Here is a 19,573-nt window from a genome sequence, read left to right as displayed (position 1 = left end):
AGAGAAACAATGTATTGGTCAATCAGTGGGCAGTCAAGCTTTGAAAGGGGAGCAGTGCATAATGGAGCCCTTGGTGGCAGGGAGTCGGTATCCTGAGCCATCATGGCCTCATCTCACACACCGGCCATGTGTGGGCCGATGCTGTAACTGGGAAAATTCCACTCCTGAACAGGAGATACAGGGCCTGGTTCTGGGGTGGAGGGGTGAGAAGGATGAGACGCACAGCGTTTTGATCCAGGGGATGTCCTGGAAGTGCACTGCCTACCTGCCCCTGGTGCCGAGCACCACAATCCATCTCTTCCTGCTCAGCAGATTTTGGGAATCCAGGGGTTGGTATGTCACACTTCAGAGTAGGTATGAGGTCCTGGATAGAGAGACCCAACTAGATGATTTAGGAGAAAATTGTCTGCCCAGTGAACCCCCAAATTATGATTCATCTGTAAGATGGATCACTACCTCTAAGATCAAGAAGAAAAGAAGGGTAATCATAGTTGGTGATTCCCTTCTGAAGGGAACTGAGGGCCCCATATGTCAGCCAGACCCATCCCACAGGGATATCTGTTGCCTCCCTGAAGCCTGGGTACAAAATATCTCTGAGAGACTTCCTGGGCTGACTCAGCCCTCTGATTATTACCCACTGCTAATACTCCGGGCTGGTAGTGATGAGATTGAAAAGAGGAGTGTCAAGGCAATTAGAAAGGACTTCAGGGTACTGGGTCAGGTAGTTGATAGGGCAGGAGCACAGGTAGTGTTCTGCTCAGTCCCTCAGGTGGCGAAGGAGAATCCACATCATGAACACGTGGCTTAAGTGTTGGTGTCATTGGCAAAATTTTGGATTCTTTGATCATGGGGAAACTTTTACAGCATCTGCTCTGCTGGAACCAGATGTGGTACATCTCTCTGTTAAGGGCAAAAGGTTTTTAGCTCATGAACTGGCAGACCTCATTGAGAGGGCTTTAAACTAGGTTTGAAGGGGGAAGGGGAAGCAGCTTAGCTGTCTGGAAGCAGGCCCAAGGGTTGCAAGACTAAGTTAGGGGTGAAGTCAGTAGCCCAGATGAGGTGCATGTATACCAATGCACACAGCTTGGGCAACAAACAAGAAGAGCTGGAGGCCATGGTGCAACTGCAGAGCTATGATGTAGTTGCCATCACGGAAACATGGTGGGATGACTCACATAGCTGGAATACTGCACTGGATGGATACAAGTGCCTCAGAAGAGACAGGAAAGGAAGAAGAGGAGGAGGGGTGGCCCTTTATATTAAGCAGACTTTTGATGCCGTAGAAATTGAAACTAAGGAAGATGGAGTTGAATGTCTATGGGTAAGAATTAAGGGGAAGGCCAACAAGGCTGACACCCTACCGGGAGTCTGCTGTCGTCCACCCAAACAGGAAGAAGAGGTAGGTGACTTATTTTATAAGCAGCTAGGTAATGTTTCAAGATCATCAGCCCTTGTTCTTGTGGGTGACTTCAACCTACCAGACATCTGCTGGAAACTTAATACAGCAATAAAGAGGCAGTCCAGGAAATTCTTAGAATGCATGGAGGACAACTTTTTGTCGCAGCTGGTGGGGGAACCCACCAGGGGAGGGACTATGTTAGATCTGCTGTTTGCAAATAGAGATGGGTTGGTGGGAGATGCGGTGGTTGGAGGTCGATTGGGGCAGAGTGATCATGAAATAATAGAGTTCTCAATATTTGGTGAAGTCAGGAGGAGCACCAGTAAGACTCTGGCACTGGACTTCCGGAAGGCAGACTTTGGCCTGTTTAGGAGACTTATTCAGAGCGTCCCTTGGGAAACAGCCCTTAAAAACAAAGGAGTTCAGGAAAGGTGGGCATGCCTCAAAATAGAGATCTTGAGGGCATAGGAACAGACTGTCCCTGTGTGCTGAAAGATCAGTCAATGGGGTAAATGTCCAGCCTGGCTGGGCAAGGATGCTTTGGAGGAACTTCGGAATAAAAAGAGGATGTATCAGCATTGGAAGGAGGGTCAGGCCTCTAAGGAAGTATTCAAGAAGGCTGCTGGAGCATGCAGAAAAAAAAAATTAGGGAGGCCAAAGCTCATTTTGAACTTAAAATGGCAACTTCTGTAAAGGATAATAAAAAATGTTTTTACAAATACATTAATGCTAGAAGGAAGGGCAAGACCAGCCTTTGTTCTTTATTGGGAAAGGGAGGGAACTTAGTATCTGTAGATGAGGAGAAGGCAGAAGCGCTTAATGCCTACCTTGCCTCAGTTTTTAGTGGGAAGATGACTTGCCCTCAAGACACCTGCCCACCTGGGCTGGTTGATGGTGTCAGGGAGCAGAATGGTCCCCACATTATCCAAGAGGAGGCAGTCAAAGAACTACTGAAATGCTTGGATGTTCATAAACCTATGGGACCAGACGGGATCCACCCCAGGGTAAGGAAAGAGCTGGCAAATGAGCTTGCAAAGCCACTGTCCATTGTTTACCAACAGTCCCGGCTCACTGGTGAGGTTCTGGATGACTGGAAGCTGGCCAATGTGGTACCCATTCACAAAAAGGGTGCAAAGGAAGATCCTGGTAATTATAGACCCGTCAGCCTGACCTCAGTACCTGGCAAAATAATGGAAGAGTTTATATTAAGTGCCATTACACAGTATTTACAGGATGGCCAGGGTATCAGACCCAGCCAGCATGGGTTTAGGAGGGGTAGTTCATGTTTAACCAACCTTTTATGACCAGGTAACCCACCTAGTGTATGCAGGGAAGGCTGTAGATGTTGTTTATTTGGATTTCAGCAAGGTCTTTGACACTGTCCCCCCCAGCATACTCCTAGACAAGCTGGCAGCCTGTGGCTTGGACAGGAGCACTCTTTGCTGGGCTAGGAACTGACTGCATGGCCAGGCCCAGAGAGTGGTGGTGAATGGTGCTGCATCCAGCTGGTGGCCAGTGACCAGTGGTGTCCCTCAGCAGTCTGTGCTGGGGCCAGTTCTGCTTAATATTTTTATTGACGACATGGATGAGGGTTTAGAGTCTTTCATTAGCAAATTTGCAGATGACACTAAGCTGGGAGCATGTGTTGATCTGTTAGAGGGACGGAGGGCTTTGCAGAGGGACTTGGAATGGTTGGATTTATGGGCAGAATCTAATGGGATGAAGTTCAGTAAGTCCAAGTGCTGAGTCTTGCACTTTGGCCACAATAACCCCCTGCAACGTTATAGGCTGGAGACAGTGTGGCTGGACAGTGCTCAGGTGGAAAGGGACCTGGGGGTGCTGGTTGACAGTTGGCTGAACATGAGCCAGCGGTGTGCCCAGGTGGCCAAGAAGGCCAATGGCATCCTGGCCAGTATCAGCAATAGTGTGGCCAGCAGGAGCAGGGTAGTCATTCTTCCCCTGTACTCAGCACTGGTGAGGCCTCACCTGGAGTATTGTGTCCAGTTCTGGTTCCCTCACTTTAGGAGGGATGTTGAGATGCTTGGAGCATGTCCAAAGGAGAGCAACGAGGCTGGTGAGGGGCTGGGAGCACAAGCTGTGTGAAAAATGACTGACGGAGCTGGGGTTGTTCAGCCTGGAGAAAAGGAGACTTAGAGGTGACCTTATCACTCTCTTCAACTTCCTGAAGGGTGGCTGTAATGAGCTGGGGGTCGGTCTCTTTCTCCGGGCAACAACAGACAGAACAAGAGGACACAGTCTCAAGCTGTCTCAAGGGAGATACAGGCTAGAATTAGGGAGGAAGTTTTTCACAGAAAGAGTGGTCAAACACTGGAATGATCTACCCAGGGAGGTGGTGCAGTCACCATCCCTCGATGTGTTTAAAAAAAGACTGGATGTGGCACTTGGTGCCATGATCTAGTTGAGGTGTTAGAACATGGGTTGGACTCGATCTTAAAGGTCTCTTCCAACCTAGAAATTCAGTGATTCTGTGTGATTCTGTGTATTATTTGCTTTGCAGGCCTGGTTGTGTCTTAGGTTCTTTTGTGCATGGGTCTCCTCCTGAACCTGTGACAGTGACCACCAGGGACCTACAGGACACTCCTACTCTGATGTCAATAAATTCTGAGAGTGATTGAAATATGTCGGATAAAACTGGAGCAATGTTTAGCATGTGAGTTTCCACAAAGTATTGAATATGTCTTAATTCCATGGATACAAAGTAGTAAGTGAGATTGCTGGGTGTGCATATGTAAGAGAAGTGATTCCCTATGCATGGAGTACTAAAATACAGTAATGCCTCCTTTCCAACCCTGAACTGGCAGCAGGGATCAGACCCTGCTTGGGAACTTTAATTTTGGCAACTTCTGTTAGCAGTTAAGAAAGGTCAAAATGAAACCTCTACAGCTGTTTTACTCTCATTCACCTTTTTGAGAGCCAAGGGTGGCCTGGGTGTGTGCAGAGCAGAGCAGCCCCAGAAACCCCTTGGCTTGCCCACCAGTTGTCATGCCTTGTTCCAGGTGTGCCCAGCTCTGGCAGGAGAAAGAGCCCGCAGCGCAGTGGGCACCGTGCCCTGCCCAGCCGGGGCTCTCTGGCACAGAGCAGCAGCAGCAGCAGCACCGTTCAATCCGCTCCTGCCTTGGCTTCCCCTGGCACACAGAAGCCTCTGGAAATCAGCACCGCCAGTCGCGTTCCCAGCCTGGAGCAGCTCCTGCATGCAGGCAGATGCTGCCAGTTCGACTGCTTCCAAGGGGAATAAAGGGAGAGATGTACATGCACCAGAGCCCTGGGCATGTCCAATAATGTGCAAATATGTGGGGAGATTTTGTAGGAATGATTTCAGCTGTTATGCCAGCAGTGGCTTCTCTCCTGGTTCTGTGCAATGCTGTGGGCCATTTTCTTGGCCTGGTTTTCTTTGCTTGGGTCCCATCTGAGTGCTCAATTGGGGTCCATCCTGTAGCTGCTTTGTGCACTCTTGGAGTTCCTCTTGGATCTCTTGAACAACAGGGTTTGGCCCATGACGGGAATTTGTGCTGCTTTTTGACAGAGGAGAACTTTGCAGGCTATTTTGTGTTTGCTGTAGGGAAGGTTGGTTATTGCTTGGCATAAATTCACAGACCAACATAGAAGGTTTGCTTTGTGATGTCAGGGCATGGTTTCCACGTTGTCGTAGTGACATCAGAAGGTTGCCTTGGTGCACAGAAGGCCTGAGTGTCAGAGCAGCTGTAGGTCTTGCTGAGAGCAGGAGCATCCTCCTGGTTAAGACATTTGTCATTGGACAGCTGCGCACTGACAAGAGCCTTGTCTTTCCAACTGTGTGAGCACAGCCTGCACACCTGTAGAGCAGTGCCACAATGAGGGAGGAACTCACTGCTGCAGTTTTTGCTGCTTTTACCATCTTTTATTCTGCTTATTACCTGACTCAGCTGGCACGTAAGTAGAGGTTTTCCCTGGCTGTAACCTAACCGATAACTTTTGTATGCCTTCCTGCTCTTTCTTAGTGACTCCATTGAATTAGAAAGAAAAGAATATTAGGAGGCCATTGGTTGTGTAAGGCTCCTGTCAAGTCATTCAGCTAAAAAAGGGGTTTCTGTACCCACAGGGGCAGCATTTGCAAGGGAACCTGGAAGGACAAGCAAGACAGCTTTGGAAATGTAGACTGGCAGACTTTCTTGGAGAGCCTTCTAAAACCTCTGCAGTTGTTCCCAGAATTCAGGGAAAGCTTCTTTCTTTCTAAATTTTGTCATGAAAGGGGATTTCACTGTCTAATTTGATCTTTTACTGAGTACTAAAATATTGATTCCCTTTGCAAGGAAGTGCAAACTCCAAAACAGTAAATGTCTGCTCCAGAACCCTGGAGCTGCTGCTGTGGTGTTTCACAATAGAACTGCCAGAGCTCAGGAGGATTTTGGAAAAGCTTTTCTGGGCAACTTGTTTCCAGCAAGTTAATGAGAATTAGGGTATGCAAATGATTTTTTTAAAAAAAGTACCTAAGGGAGAGGATAAAAAAAGCTGCTTGATGTGTTTGGTAAAACAGGAGCATTGAGTGTTACAGATGAATTTGCATTTTCTTGGTCATGTTTGTATTCATTTACTGGCAAAACAGGCCAAAGTGTAGGCACAAGCAAGAATATTGTCCTGATCTCTTGCTGGCCGTGTGAATGAAATGTGTCTCCTGGAGGGATTTTGTGAAATGGAAAATCATCTGTTTGGGTTGACTTGTTCTGTGGGATTCAGCAGCCCAAGCAGTTTTCTCATAGCCTTTGTTCATTTTCCCTTGCCCACTACAGGTCAACTGAAGCATGTATTCAGAGGTGCTGATCATGAGGTGAGTGAGAAAGGGAGATTTCATGTTCATTTCTTGTGTTAAGGAATTGTAGAGCCAGCTGTCAGCTTGGCCAGTACAGTAGAGGGTAGAGGGCCAGCTAGGGAGGCTGAAAGGAAATAATTTTCATGCCTTGGACAAAAACAAAAAAGGAATAAGTGGATATTTTTAAATTTCCATCTCAGAGTCCTGAAAAATATAAACTAAGTTTGGCAGAGAGAATGTCGTATCCTGACAGCAGCTAGAGGGACGTACTGAACTAAGAGCAATTTCCTATAGATTAGAATTAGCCCATTTCAATTTAGTCAGAGTGACTGAGAATTCTATTCCTATAGATTTAGAATCCAATTGCAATCAAAGTTTCTCATTCCTCCTTAGAAGATGTGGTGGTAAATGTGAAAAGAAATGAGTTTCTGAATGATAGGTGACGGCCTGTCCCTCATGCTTCTCTCGTGCCACAGCTGACAGAACCAACAGCTGTCTCTCCTCTGGCTCCCGCTGCTCCTGGAGAAGAAGCCCAAGAGGAGCAAATTGAGGTGTATGAGCACCAGACTCCATCAGTGCTCACACCAGAGCCTGGATATCCTGAGCCTGTAAGTGCCAGTTGTGTGTGGTGCTGTCTTTCGAGCAAGGCAGAGGTGCAAGTTTTGGAGCAGCCAGCACGTCCTGTTGCTGGCTGAGGAGGCTGAGTGCTGGAGTGCTGCAAGGAGCTCAGGATTTCCTGCCGGCAACAACAGCAGAATTAGGCCTTTGACCTGGGATGTTGAGGCCGAAAAAGCTGGTGCCCAGAGAGATTGGCTCAGGGAAACTCTGTCTCTGGGCTTCTGAAGGTCTGTAGACGGGGTGCATGTGGTAGTGTTGGAGGTCACGGGACTTTGTTTCCTTTTATTCCCATTTTGGAAAGGTGTGTTTGGCTTGTGAAATTAGTCTATAGATTTCTTGAGTTATTCTTCAGTTCTACAAAGTCTTTTTGGCCAGGTGTCTTTCGGCTTTTCATAAGGTGCAAGGAAACATTGTATTGTCCATGAAGGTATGGGAGCAATCCTTGTCCTGTGTGGCCAAAGAAACAAATGGCATATTATGAAGCCCTCTAGTGAGGCATAAGGCAGAAGGGGAAAGTTTCTTTTGATGCATTTATGATGAAGTCAGCTGCTTTGGCAAGAGCCTTGGAGCCTGGAGAGGGGATGAAGCTGCAAGTCCTTGACTGCTGTCTTGTGTTGCTCAGAAGAGGAACATGTAGAAATGGTGGATGCTGTATTTGAACTCAAACAGGCCATGCTGTGGCTGGGGAACTGCATGGGTTAAAAGGCCCCAGGGGTGCAGTAGAAGACCAGCTGAAAAAGAGCCAGGCTGGGACCAGGTGGCCAAGAAGGCCAAGGGCATGGTGGGTTGGGGCAGCAGCACTGGGGCAGCAGGAGCAGGGCAGTGAGCGTGGCCCTGTGCTGGGGAGCACTGCGGCCACAGCTGAAGTGCTGTGTGCAGCTGTGGGCCCTGGGAAGCAGAAAGTCATGGAGGGGCTGCAGTGTGTGCAGAGGAGGACAGGGGAGCTGGGCAAGGGAGTGCAGCACAAGCCCAGTGGGAGGTGCTGGGGAAGCTCTAGTCTGGACAATGGGAGGCGCAGGAGGGACCTTCAGGCAGAATTCCATCAATCCCTACACTACAGTGCTCAGCACAGTTGCTGTTTCCCTATCAAACATGCCCACACTGAATCCAAGTGCTTTAGACTCGGGAATGGGTGATACTTCTATCTTGTGGTTTGCTAGAAGAGGAAGCCCTGTTTGTTTTCTCTTTTACCAGCAAGCAATGATACTTCTGCACAATGTTTCCTGCTCTGTTGCGGCACTGGATGAGATTGTGATCCACTTTGAGTTTTCCACGTCTGTAGCAGCAGTAGCAATGGATTGCTGTCTCTTTCCAACTCTTCCAATTCAGAGTTTTCAGGAACTAAAGCTGCGTTTTACAGAGAAAATGTTGCTTACTGATAGCAGCCATGGAGCAATATCAACCTCATATCCATCGAGAGTTCTATTCACTTGGTTAATATTAATTTGGTGGGTGGGACTTAGAATCCATGTGTTGCTATGAAATGTTCTGATTTCTCCTCAGAAGATGTGGTGGTAGATCTGGAAAGAAATGAGGTTCTGAATGATAGGTGGTGACCTGTCCCTCTTGCTTCTGTCTTGCCACAGCTGACAGAACCAAGAGCCATCTCTCCTCTGGCTTCTGCTGCTCCTGGAGAAGAAGCCCAAGAGGAGGATATTGAGGCGAATGAGCACCAGGCTCCATCACTAGTCACAGCAGAGCCTGAATATTCTGAGCCTGTAAGTGCCAGTTGTGTGTGGTGCTGTCTTTCAAGCAAGGCAGAGGTGCAAGATTCGGAGCAGCCAGCGCATCCTGTTGCTGGCTGAGGATGCTGAGTCCTGGAGTGCTGCCAGGAGCCCGGGATTTCCTGCAGGCAGCGACAGCAGAACTTGGCCTTTGACCTGTGATGTTGAGAGTCCAAAGGGCTGGTGTCTGTGGGAAAGCATGTGGCTGCTTGGCTCGGGAAAGCTCTGTCTCTGGGCTTCTGCAGCGCTGTGGCTCAGGGCACACGTAGTAGTGCTCGATGTCACAGGCATTTGTTTCTTTGTTTTCCCTTGATGGAACGTTGTGTTTGTCTTGTGAAATTGGTCTGCAGTTTTCTTGAGTTATTCTGCAGTTCAACAAATTCTTTTAGGCCAAGTGTCTTTTGTCTTTTTATAAGCTGCACGGTGATGGTTGTGGATGAAGCTGTGGGGATCCATTCTTGTCATGTGTGGCCAAAGAAAGGAAGCACAGAGTTGGGAAGCCTTCTTGTGAGGCAAAAAGCAGAAGGGGCAAGTTTCCTTTGTTGCACTTAGTGATGAAGTCTGCAGCTTAGGCAAGAGGCTTGAGCCTGGAGTGGGGCTGAAGCTGCAAGTCCTTGAATGCTGTCTTGTGTTGCTCAGAAGAGGAACATGTAGAAATGGTGGATGCTGTATTTGAACTCAAACAGGCCATGCTGTGGCTGGGGAACGGCATGGGTTAAAAGGCCCCAGGGGTGCCATAGAAGATCAGCTGAACTAGAGCAGCCAGTGGCCAGGTATCCAGGAAGGCCAAGAGCATTGTGGCCTGTGCCAACCGTGCTGGGGCAGCAGGAGCCGGGCAGTGAGCGTGGCCCTGTGCTGGGGAGCACTGCGGCCACAGCTGGAGTGCTGTGTGCACTTGTGGGCCCTGGGAAGCAGAAAGTCATGGAGGGGCTGCAGTGTGTGCAGAGGAGGACAGGGGAGCTGGGCAAGGGAGTGCAGCACAAGCCCAGTGAGGAGGACCTGAGGGAGCTTTAGTCTGGACAATGGGAGGCGCAGGAGGGACCTTCAGGCAGACTTCAATCAATCCCTACACAACAGTGCTCAGCACAGTTGTTCTTTCCCTATAAAACATGCCCACACTGAATCCAAGTGCTTTAGACACGGGAATGGGTGATACTTCTATCTTGTGGTTTGCTGGCTAGTTGGTTTGCTGGCTAGTTGGTTTGCTAGAAGAGGAAGCCCTGTTTGTTTTCTCTTTTTCCAGCAAGCAATGATACTTCTGCACAACGTTTCCTGCTCTGTTGCGGCACTGGATGAGATTGTGATCCACTTTGAGTTTTCCACGTCTGTAGCAGCAGTAGCAATGGATTGCTGTCTCTTTCCAACTCTTCCAATTCAGAGTTTTCAGGAACTAAAGCTGCGTTTTACAGAGAAAACGTTGCTTACTGATAGCAGCCATGGAGCAATATCAACCTCATATCCATCGAGAGTTTTATTCACTTGGCTCATATTAATTTGGTGTGTGGGACTTAGAATCCATGTGTTGCTATGAAATGTTCTGATTTCTCCTCAGAAGATGTGGTGGTAGATCTGGAAAGAAATGAGGTTCTGAATGATAGGTGGTGACCTGTCCCTCTTGCTTCTGTCTTGCCACAGCTGACAGAACCAAGAGCCATGTCTTCCCTGGCTCCTGCAGCTCCTGGAGAAGAAGCCCAAGAGGAGGATATTGAGGCGAATGAGCACCAGGCTCCATCACTAGTCACAGCAGAGCCTGAATATTCTGAGCCTGTAAGTGCCAGTTGTGTGTGATGCTGTCTTTAGAGCAAGGCAGAGGTGCAAGATTCGGAGCAGCCAGCGCTTCCTGTTGCTGGCTGAGGATGCTGAGTCCTGGAGTGCTGCAAGGAGCTAGGGATTTTCTGCAGGCAGTGACAGCAGAACTTGGCCTTTGACCTGTGATGTTGAGAGTCCAAAGGGCTGGTGCCTGTGGGAGAGCATCTGGCTGCTTGGCTCAGGAAAGCTCTGTCTCTGGGCTTCTGCAGTGCTATGGCCGAGGGCACACGTGGTAGTGCTGGAGGTCACGGGCATTTGTTTCTTTGTTTTCCCTTGATGGAAAGGTGTGCTTGTCTTTTGAAATTGGTCTGCAGTTTTTCTTCTGTAATTCTTCAGTTCTATCATGTCTTACTGCCTAGCTGCCTTTTTGCTTTGATAAGCTGCAAGGAGATGGTTATGACGTCTATGAAGCTGGGCAGGCTCATTCTCCTCCCATGTGGTCAAAGAAACAAAGTGCATATTATGAAGCCTTCTCAAGAGGCAAAAAGCAGAAGGGGCAAGTTTCTTTTGATGCATTTTGTGATGTAGTCTGCTGCTTTGGAAAGTGCATGTGAGCCTGGAGTGGGGCTGAAGCTGCAAGTCCTGGACTGCTGTCTTGTGCTGCTCCAGAGGGGAAGGCTATCTTGAAATGGTGGATGCTGTATCTGAAGTCAAAGAGGCAACTTTGTAGTTGGGGAGCTGCGTATGCGAAAGGACCTAGGCGTTCTGCCAGTCTTGAGCAGCTGAAGATGAGGCAGCATGTGGCCAGATGGGCAAGAAGGCCAAGGGCATGGTGGGCTGTGTCAGCAGCAGTGGGGCAGCAGGAGCAGGGCAGTGAGCGTGGCCCTGTGCTGGGCAGCGCTGCGGCCACAGCTGGAGTGCTGTGTGCACTTGTGGGCCCTGGGAAGCAGAAAGTCATGGAGAGGCTGCAGTGTGTGCAGAGGAGGACAGGGGAGCTGGGCAAGGGAATGGAGCACAAGCCCAGTGAGGAGGACCTGAGGGAGCTTTAGTCTGGACAACGAGAGGCACAGGAGGAACCTTCAGGCAGACTTCCATCAATCCCTACCCGACGGTGCTCAGCACAAGGGCTGTTTCCCTACCAAAAATACCCACACTGAATCCAAGTGCTTTAGACACTGGAGTGGGAGACACTTCTCTCTTGTGGTTTGCTGGCTAGTTGGTTTGCTAGAAGAGGAAGCCCTGTTTGTTTTCTCTTTTTCCAGCAAGCAATGATACTTCTGCACAATGTTTCCTGCTCTGTTGCAGCACTGGATGAGATTGTGATCCACTTTGAGTTTTCCACGTCTGTAGCAGCAGTAGCAATGGATCGCTGTCTCTTTCCTACTCTTCCAATTCAGAGCTTTCAGGAACTAAAGCTGCGTTTTACAGAGAAAACGATGCTTACTGATAGCAGCTATGGAGAAATATCAACCTCATATCCATCTAGTGTTCTATTCACTTGGCTCATATTAATTTGGTGGGTGGGACTTAGAATCCATATGTCGCTATCAAATGTTCTGAATTCTCCTCAGAAGATGTGGTGGTAGATCTGGAAAGAAATGAGATTCTGAATGATAGTTGACAGCCTGTCCTTTATGCTTCTCTCTTGCCACAGCTGACAGAACCAAGAGCCATGTCTCCCCTGGCTCCTGCTGCTTCTAGAGAAGAAGACAAAGAGGAGGATATTGAGGCGAATGAGCACCAGGCTCCATCACTAGTCACAGCAGAGCCTGAATATTCTGAGCCTGTAAGTGCCAGTTGTGTGTGATGCTGTCTTTGGAGCAAGGTACAGGTGCAAGATTCGGAGCAGCCAGCGCATCCTGTTGCTGGCTGAGGATGCTGAGTCCTGGAGTGCTGCAAGGAGCTAGGGATTTCCTGCAGGCAGTGACAGCAGAACTTGGCCTTTGACCTGTGATGTTGAGAGTCCAAAGGGCTGGTGTCTGTGGGAAAGCATGTGGCTGCTTGGCTCGGGAAAGCTCTGTCTCTGGGCTTCTGCAGCGCTGTGGCTCAGGGCACACGTAGTAGTGCTCGATGTCACAGGCATTTGTTTCTTTGTTTTCCCTTGATGGAACGTTGTGTTTGTCTTGTGAAATTGGTCTGCAGTTTTCTTGAGTTATTCTGCAGTTCAACAAATTCTTTTAGGCCAAGTGTCTTTTGTCTTTTTATAAGCTGCACGGTGATGGTTGTGGATGAAGCTGTGGGGATCCATTCTTGTCATGTGTGGCCAAAGAAAGGAAGCACAGAGTTGGGAAGCCTTCTTGTGAGGCAAAAAGCAGAAGGGGCAAGTTTCCTTTGTTGCACTTAGTGATGAAGTCTGCAGCTTAGGCAAGAGCCTTGAGCCTGGAGTGGGGCTGAAGCTGCAAGTCCTTGACTGCTGTCTTGTGTTGCTCAGAAGAGGAACATGTAGAAATGGTGGATGCTGTATTTGAACTCAAACAGGCCATGCTGTGGCTGGGGAACGGCATGGGTTAAAAGGCCCCAGGGGTGCCATAGAAGATCAGCTGAACTAGAGCAGCCAGTGGCCAGGTATCCAGGAAGGCCAAGAGCATTGTGGCCTGTGCCAACCGTGCTGGGGCAGCAGGAGCCGGGCAGTGAGCGTGGCCCTGTGCTGGGGAGCACTGCGGCCACAGCTGGAGTGCTGTGTGCACTTGTGGGCCCTGGGAAGCAGAAAGTCATGGAGGGGCTGCAGTGTGTGCAGAGGAGGACAGGGGAGCTGGGCAAGGGAGTGCAGCACAAGCCCAGTGAGGAGGACCTGAGGGAGCTTTAGTCTGGACAACGAGAGGCACAGGAGGAACCTTCAGGCAGACTTCCATCAATCCCTACCCGACGGTGCTCAGCACAAGGGCTGTTTCCCTACCAAAAATACCCACACTGAATCCAAGTGCTTTAGACACTGGAGTGGGAGACACTTCTCTCTTGTGGTTTGCTGGCTAGTTGGTTTGCTAGAAGAGGAAGCCCTGTTTGTTTTCTCTTTTTCCAGCAAGCAATGATACTTCTGCACAACGTTTCCTGCTCTGTTGCGGCACTGGATGAGATTGTGATCCACTTTGAGTTTCCCACGTCTGTAGCAGCAGTAGCAATGGATTGCTGTCTCTTTCCAACTCTTCCAATTCAGAGTTTTCAGGAACTAAAGCTGCGTTTTACAGAGAAAATGTTGCTTACTGATAGCAGCCATGGAGAAATATCAACCTCATATCCATCGAGAGTTCTATTCACTTGGCTCATATTAATTTGGTGGGTGGGACTTAGAATCCATGTGTTGCTATGAAATGTTCTGATTTCTCCTCAGAAGATATGGTGGTAGATCTGGAAAGAAATGAGGTTCTGAATGATAGGTGGTGACCTGTCCCTCTTGCTTCTGACTTGCCACAGCTGGCAGAACCAATAGCCATGTCTTCCCTGGCTCCTGCAGCTCCTGGAGAAGAAGCCCAAGAGGAGGATATTGAGGCGAATGAGCACCAGGCTCCATCACTAGTCACAGCAGAGCCTGAATATTCTGAGCCTGTAAGTGCCAGTTGTGTGTGATGCTGTCTTTAGAGCAAGGCAGAGGTGCAAGATTCGGAGCAGCCAGCGCTTCCTGTTGCTGGCTGAGGATGCTGAGTCCTGGAGTGCTGCAAGGATCTAGGGATTTTCTGCAGGCAGTGACAGCAGAACTTGGCCTTTGACCTGTGATGTTGAGAGTCCAAAGGGCTGGTGCCTGTGGGAGAGCATCTGGCTGCTTGGCTCAGGAAAGCTCTGTCTCTGGGCTTCTGCAGTGCTATGGCCGAGGGCACACGTGGTAGTGCTGGAGGTCACGGGCATTTGTTTCTTTGTTTTCCCTTGATGGAAAGGTGTGTTTGTCTTTTGAAATTGGTCTGCAGTTTTTCTTCTGTAATTCTTCAGTTCTATCATGTCTTACTGTCTAGCTGCCTTTTTGCTTTGATAAGCTGCAAGGAGATGGTTATGACGTCTATGAAGCTGGGCAGGCTCATTCTCCTCCCATGTGGTCAAAGAAACAAAGTGCATATTATGAAGCCTTCTCAAGAGGCAAAAAGCAGAAGGGGCAAGTTTCTTTTGATGCATTTTGTGATGTAGTCTGCTGCTTTGGAAAGTGCATGTGAGCCTGGAGTGGGGCTGAAGCTGCAAGTCCTGGACTGCTGTCTTGTGCTGCTCCAGAGGGGAAGGCTATCTTGAAATGGTGGATGCTGTATCTGAAGTCAAAGAGGCAACTTTGTAGTTGGGGAGCTGCGTATGCGAAAGGACCTAGGCGTTCTGCCAGTCTTGAGCAGCTGAAGATGAGGCAGCATGTGGCCAGATGGGCAAGAAGGCCAAGGGCATGGTGGGCTGTGTCAGCAGCAGTGGGGCAGCAGGAGCAGGGCAGTGAGCGTGGCCCTGTGCTGGGCAGCGCTGCGGCCACAGCTGGAGTGCTGTGTGCACTTGTGGGCCCTGGGAAGCAGAAAGTCATGGAGAGGCTGCAGTGTGTGCAGAGGAGGACAGGGGAGCTGGGCAAGGGAATGGAGCACAAGCCCAGTGAGGAGGACCTGAGGGAGCTTTAGTCTGGACAACGAGAGGCACAGGAGGAACCTTCAGGCAGACTTCCATCAATCCCTACCCGATGGTGCTCAGCACAAGGGCTGTTTCCCTACCAAAAATACCCACACTGAATCCAAGTGCTTTAGACACTGGAGTGGGAGACACTTCTCTCTTGTGGTTTGCTGGCTAGTTGGTTTGCTAGAAGAGGAAGCCCTGTTTGTTTTCTCTTTTTCCAGCAAGCAATGATACTTCTGCACAATGTTTCCTGCTCTGTTGCAGCACTGGATGAGATTGTGATCCACTTTGAGTTTTCCACGTCTGTAGCAGCAGTAGCAATGGATCGCTGTCTCTTTCCTACTCTTCCAATTCAGAGCTTTCAGGAACTAAAGCTGCGTTTTACAGAGAAAACGATGCTTACTGATAGCAGCTATGGAGAAATATCAACCTCATATCCATCTAGTGTTCTATTCACTTGGCTCATATTAATTTGGTGGGTGGGACTTAGAATCCATATGTCGCTATCAAATGTTCTGAATTCTCCTCAGAAGATGTGGTGGTAGATCTGGAAAGAAATGAGATTCTGAATGATAGTTGACAGCCTGTCCTTTATGCTTCTCTCTTGCCACAGCTGACAGAACCAAGAGCCATGTCTCCCCTGGCTCCTGCTGCTTCTAGAGAAGAAGACAAAGAGGAGGATATTGAGGCGAATGAGCACCAGGCTCCATCACTAGTCACAGCAGAGCCTGAATATTCTGAGCCTGTAAGTGCCAGTTGTGTGTGATGCTGTCTTTGGAGCAAGGTACAGGTGCAAGATTCGGAGCAGCCAGCGCATCCTGTTGCTGGCTGAGGATGCTGAGTCCTGGAGTGCTGCAAGGAGCTAGGGATTTCCTGCAGGCAGTGACAGCAGAACCTGGCCTTTGACCTGTGATGTTGAGAGTCCAAAGGGCTGGTGTCTGTGGGAAAGCATGTGGCTGCTTGGCTCGGGAAAGCTCTGTCTCTGGGCTTCTGCAGCGCTGTGGCTCAGGGCACACGTAGTAGTGCTCGATGTCACAGGCATTTGTTTCTTTGTTTTCCCTTGATGGAACGTTGTGTTTGTCTTGTGAAATTGGTCTGCAGTTTTCTTGAGTTATTCTGCAGTTCAACAAATTCTTTTAGGCCAAGTGTCTTTTGTCTTTTTATAAGCTGCACGGTGATGGTTGTGGATGAAGCTGTGGGGATCCATTCTTGTCATGTGTGGCCAAAGAAAGGAAGCACAGAGTTGGGAAGCCTTCTTGTGAGGCAAAAAGCAGAAGGGGCAAGTTTCCTTTGTTGCACTTAGTGATGAAGTCTGCAGCTTAGGCAAGAGCCTTGAGCCTGGAGTGGGGCTGAAGCTGCAAGTCCTTGACTGCTGTCTTGTGTTGCTCAGAAGAGGAACATGTAGAAATGGTGGATGCTGTATTTGAACTCAAACAGGCCATGCTGTGGCTGGGGAACGGCATGGGTTAAAAGGCCCCAGGGGTGCCATAGAAGATCAGCTGAACTAGAGCAGCCAGTGGCCAGGTATCCAGGAAGGCCAAGAGCATTGTGGCCTGTGCCAACCGTGCTGGGGCAGCAGGAGCCGGGCAGTGAGCGTGGCCCTGTGCTGGGGAGCACTGCGGCCACAGCTGGAGTGCTGTGTGCACTTGTGGGCCCTGGGAAGCAGAAAGTCATGGAGGGGCTGCAGTGTGTGCAGAGGAGGACAGGGGAGCTGGGCAAGGGAGTGCAGCACAAGCCCAGTGAGGAGGACCTGAGGGAGCTTTAGTCTGGACAACGAGAGGCACAGGAGGAACCTTCAGGCAGACTTCCATCAATCCCTACCCGACGGTGCTCAGCACAAGGGCTGTTTCCCTACCAAAAATACCCACACTGAATCCAAGTGCTTTAGACACTGGAGTGGGAGACACTTCTCTCTTGTGGTTTGCTGGCTAGTTGGTTTGCTAGAAGAGGAAGCCCTGTTTGTTTTCTCTTTTTCCAGCAAGCAATGTACTTCTGCACAACGTTTCCTGCTCTGTTGCGGCACTGGATGAGATTGTGATCCACTTTGAGATTTCCACGTCTGTAGCAGCAGTAGCAATGGATTGCTGTCTCTTTCCAACTCTTCCAATTCAGAGTTTTCAGGAACTAAAGCTGCGTTTTACAGAGAAAACGTTGCTTACTGATAGCAGCCATGGAGCAATATCAACCTCATATCCATCGAGAGTTCTATTCACTTGGTTCATATTAATTTGGTGGGTGGGACTTAGAATCCATGTGTTGCTATGAAATGTTCTGAATTCTCCTCAGAAGATGTGGTGGTAGATCTGGAAAGAAATGAGGTTCTGAATGATAGGTGGTGACCTGTCCCTCTTGCTTCTGTCTTGCCACAGCTGACAGAACCAAGAGCCATCTCTCCTCTGGCTTCTGCTGCTCCTGGAGAAGAAGCCCAAGAGGAGGATATTGAGGCGAATGAGCACCAGGCTCCATCACTAGTCACAGCAGAGCCTGAATATTCTGAGCCTGTAAGTGCCAGTTGTGTGTGGTGCTGTCTTTCAAGCAAGGCAGAGGTGCAAGATTCGGAGCAGCCAGCGCATCCTGTTGCTGGCTGAGGATGCTGAGTCCTGGAGTGCTGCCAGGAGCTAGGGATTTCCTGCAGGCAGTGACAGCAGAACTTGGCCTTTGACCTGTGATGTTGAGAGTCCAAAGGGCTGGTGCCTGTGGGAGAGCATCTGGCTGCCTAGCTAAGGGAAGCTCTGTCTCTGGGCTTCTGTAGCGCTATGGCCGTGGGCATACGAGGTAGTGCTCGATGTCATGGGCATTTGTTTCTTTGTTTTCCCTTGATGGAAAGGTGTGTTTGTCTTTTGAAATTGGTCTGCAGTTTTTCTTCTGTAATTCTTCAGTTCTATCATGTCTTACTGCCTAGCTGCCTTTTTGCTTTGATAAGCTGCAAGGAGATGGTTATGACGTCTATGAAGCTGGGCAGGCTCATTCTCCTCCCATGTGGTCAAAGAAACAAAGTGCATATTATGAAGCCTTCTCAAGAGGCAAAAAGCAGAAGGGGCAAGTTTCTTTTGATGCATTTTGTGATGTAGTCTGCTGCTTTGGAAAGTGCATGTGAGCCTGGAGTGGGGCTGAAGCTGCAAGTCCTGGACTGCTGTCTTGTGCTGCTCCAGAGGGGAAGGCTATCTTGAAATGGTGGATGCTGTATCTGAAGTCAAAGAGGCAACTTTGTAGTTGGGGAGCTGCGTATGCGAAAGGACCTAGGCGTTCTGCCAGTCTTGAGCAGCTGAAGATGAGGCAGCATGTGGCCAGATGGGCAAGAAGGCCAAGGGCATGGTGGGCTGTGTCAGCAGCAGTGGGGCAGCAGGAGCAGGGCAGTGAGCGTGGCCCTGTGCTGGGCAGCGCTGCGGCCACAGCTGGAGTGCTGTGTGCACTTGTGGGCCCTGGGAAGCAGAAAGTCATGGAGAGGCTGCAGTGTGTGCAGAGGAGGACAGGGGAGCTGGGCAAGGGAATGGAGCACAAGCCCAGTGAGGAGGACCTGAGGGAGCTTTAGTCTGGACAACGAGAGGCACAGGAGGAACCTTCAGGCAGACTTCCATCAATCCCTACCCGACGGTGCTCAGCACAAGGGCTGTTTCCCTACCAAAAATACCCACACTGAATCCAAGTGCTTTAGACACTGGAGTGGGAGACACTTCTCTCTTGTGGTTTGCTGGCTAGTTGGTTTGCTAGAAGAGGAAGCCCTGTTTGTTTTCTCTTTTTCCAGCAAGCAATGATACTTCTGCACAATGTTTCCTGCTCTGTTGCAGCACTGGATGAGATTGTGATCCACTTTGAGTTTTCCACGTCTGTAGCAGCAGTAGCAATGGATCGCTGTCTCTTTCCTACTCTTCCAATTCAGAGCTTTCAGGAACTAAAGCTGCGTTTTACAGAGAAAACGATGCTTACTGATAGCAGCTATGGAGAAATATCAACCTCATATCCATCTAGTGTTCTATTCACTTGGCTCATATTAATTTGGTGGGTGGGACTTAGAATCCATATGTCGCTATCAAATGTTCTGAATTCTCCTCAGAAGATGTGGTGGTAGATCTGGAAAGAAATGAGATTCTGAATGATAGTTGACAGCCTGTCCTTTATGCTTCTCTCTTGCCACAGCTGACAGAACCAAGAGCCATGTCTCCCCTGGCTCCTGCTGCTTCTAGAGAAGAAGACAAAGAGGAGGATATTGAGGCGAATGAGCACCAGGCTCCATCACTAGTCACAGCAGAGCCTGAATATTCTGAGCCTGTAAGTGCCAGTTGTGTGTGATGCTGTCTTTGGAGCAAGGTACAGGTGCAAGATTCGGAGCAGCCAGCGCATCCTGTTGCTGGCTGAGGATGCTGAGTCCTGGAGTGCTGCAAGGAGCTAGGGATTTCCTGCAGGCAGTGACAGCAGAACTTGGCCTTTGACCTGTGATGTTGAGAGTCCAAAGGGCTGGTGTCTGTGGGAAAGCATGTGGCTGCTTGGCTCGGGAAAGCTCTGTCTCTGGGCTTCTGCAGCGCTGTGGCTCAGGGCACACGTAGTAGTGCTCGATGTCACAGGCATTTGTTTCTTTGTTTTCCCTTGATGGAACGTTGTGTTTGTCTTGTGAAATTGGTCTGCAGTTTTCTTGAGTTATTCTGCAGTTCAACAAATTCTTTTAGGCCAAGTGTCTTTTGTCTTTTTATAAGCTGCACGGTGATGGTTGTG

General features: G+C 49.4%; 1 protein-coding gene across 1 annotated transcript in view; it reads left to right on the top strand.

Moving 5' to 3' along the window:
* Positions 1 to 1,054: 1,054 nt before the first annotated feature.
* LOC132086411 (serine/threonine-protein kinase PAK 2-like) overlaps positions 1,055 to 19,573 on the top strand; it is a 31,140-nt gene continuing 12,621 nt past the window's right edge. The window contains exons 1-3 of the mRNA XM_059492066.1: positions 1,055 to 1,321; positions 6,683 to 6,757; positions 8,495 to 8,542. Coding sequence (XP_059348049.1) covers positions 1,055 to 1,321; positions 6,683 to 6,757; positions 8,495 to 8,542 — 390 coding nt within the window. The remainder of the gene's footprint in view (positions 1,322 to 6,682; positions 6,758 to 8,494; positions 8,543 to 19,573) is intronic.

The sequence above is a fragment of the Ammospiza nelsoni genome, chromosome Z (genome assembly GCF_027579445.1).
Source record: "Ammospiza nelsoni isolate bAmmNel1 chromosome Z, bAmmNel1.pri, whole genome shotgun sequence".
Taxonomy (NCBI): domain Eukaryota; kingdom Metazoa; phylum Chordata; class Aves; order Passeriformes; family Passerellidae; genus Ammospiza; species Ammospiza nelsoni.
Note: the sequence above shows the minus strand (reverse complement) of the source record. Positions and strands in the feature narration are given on the sequence as shown.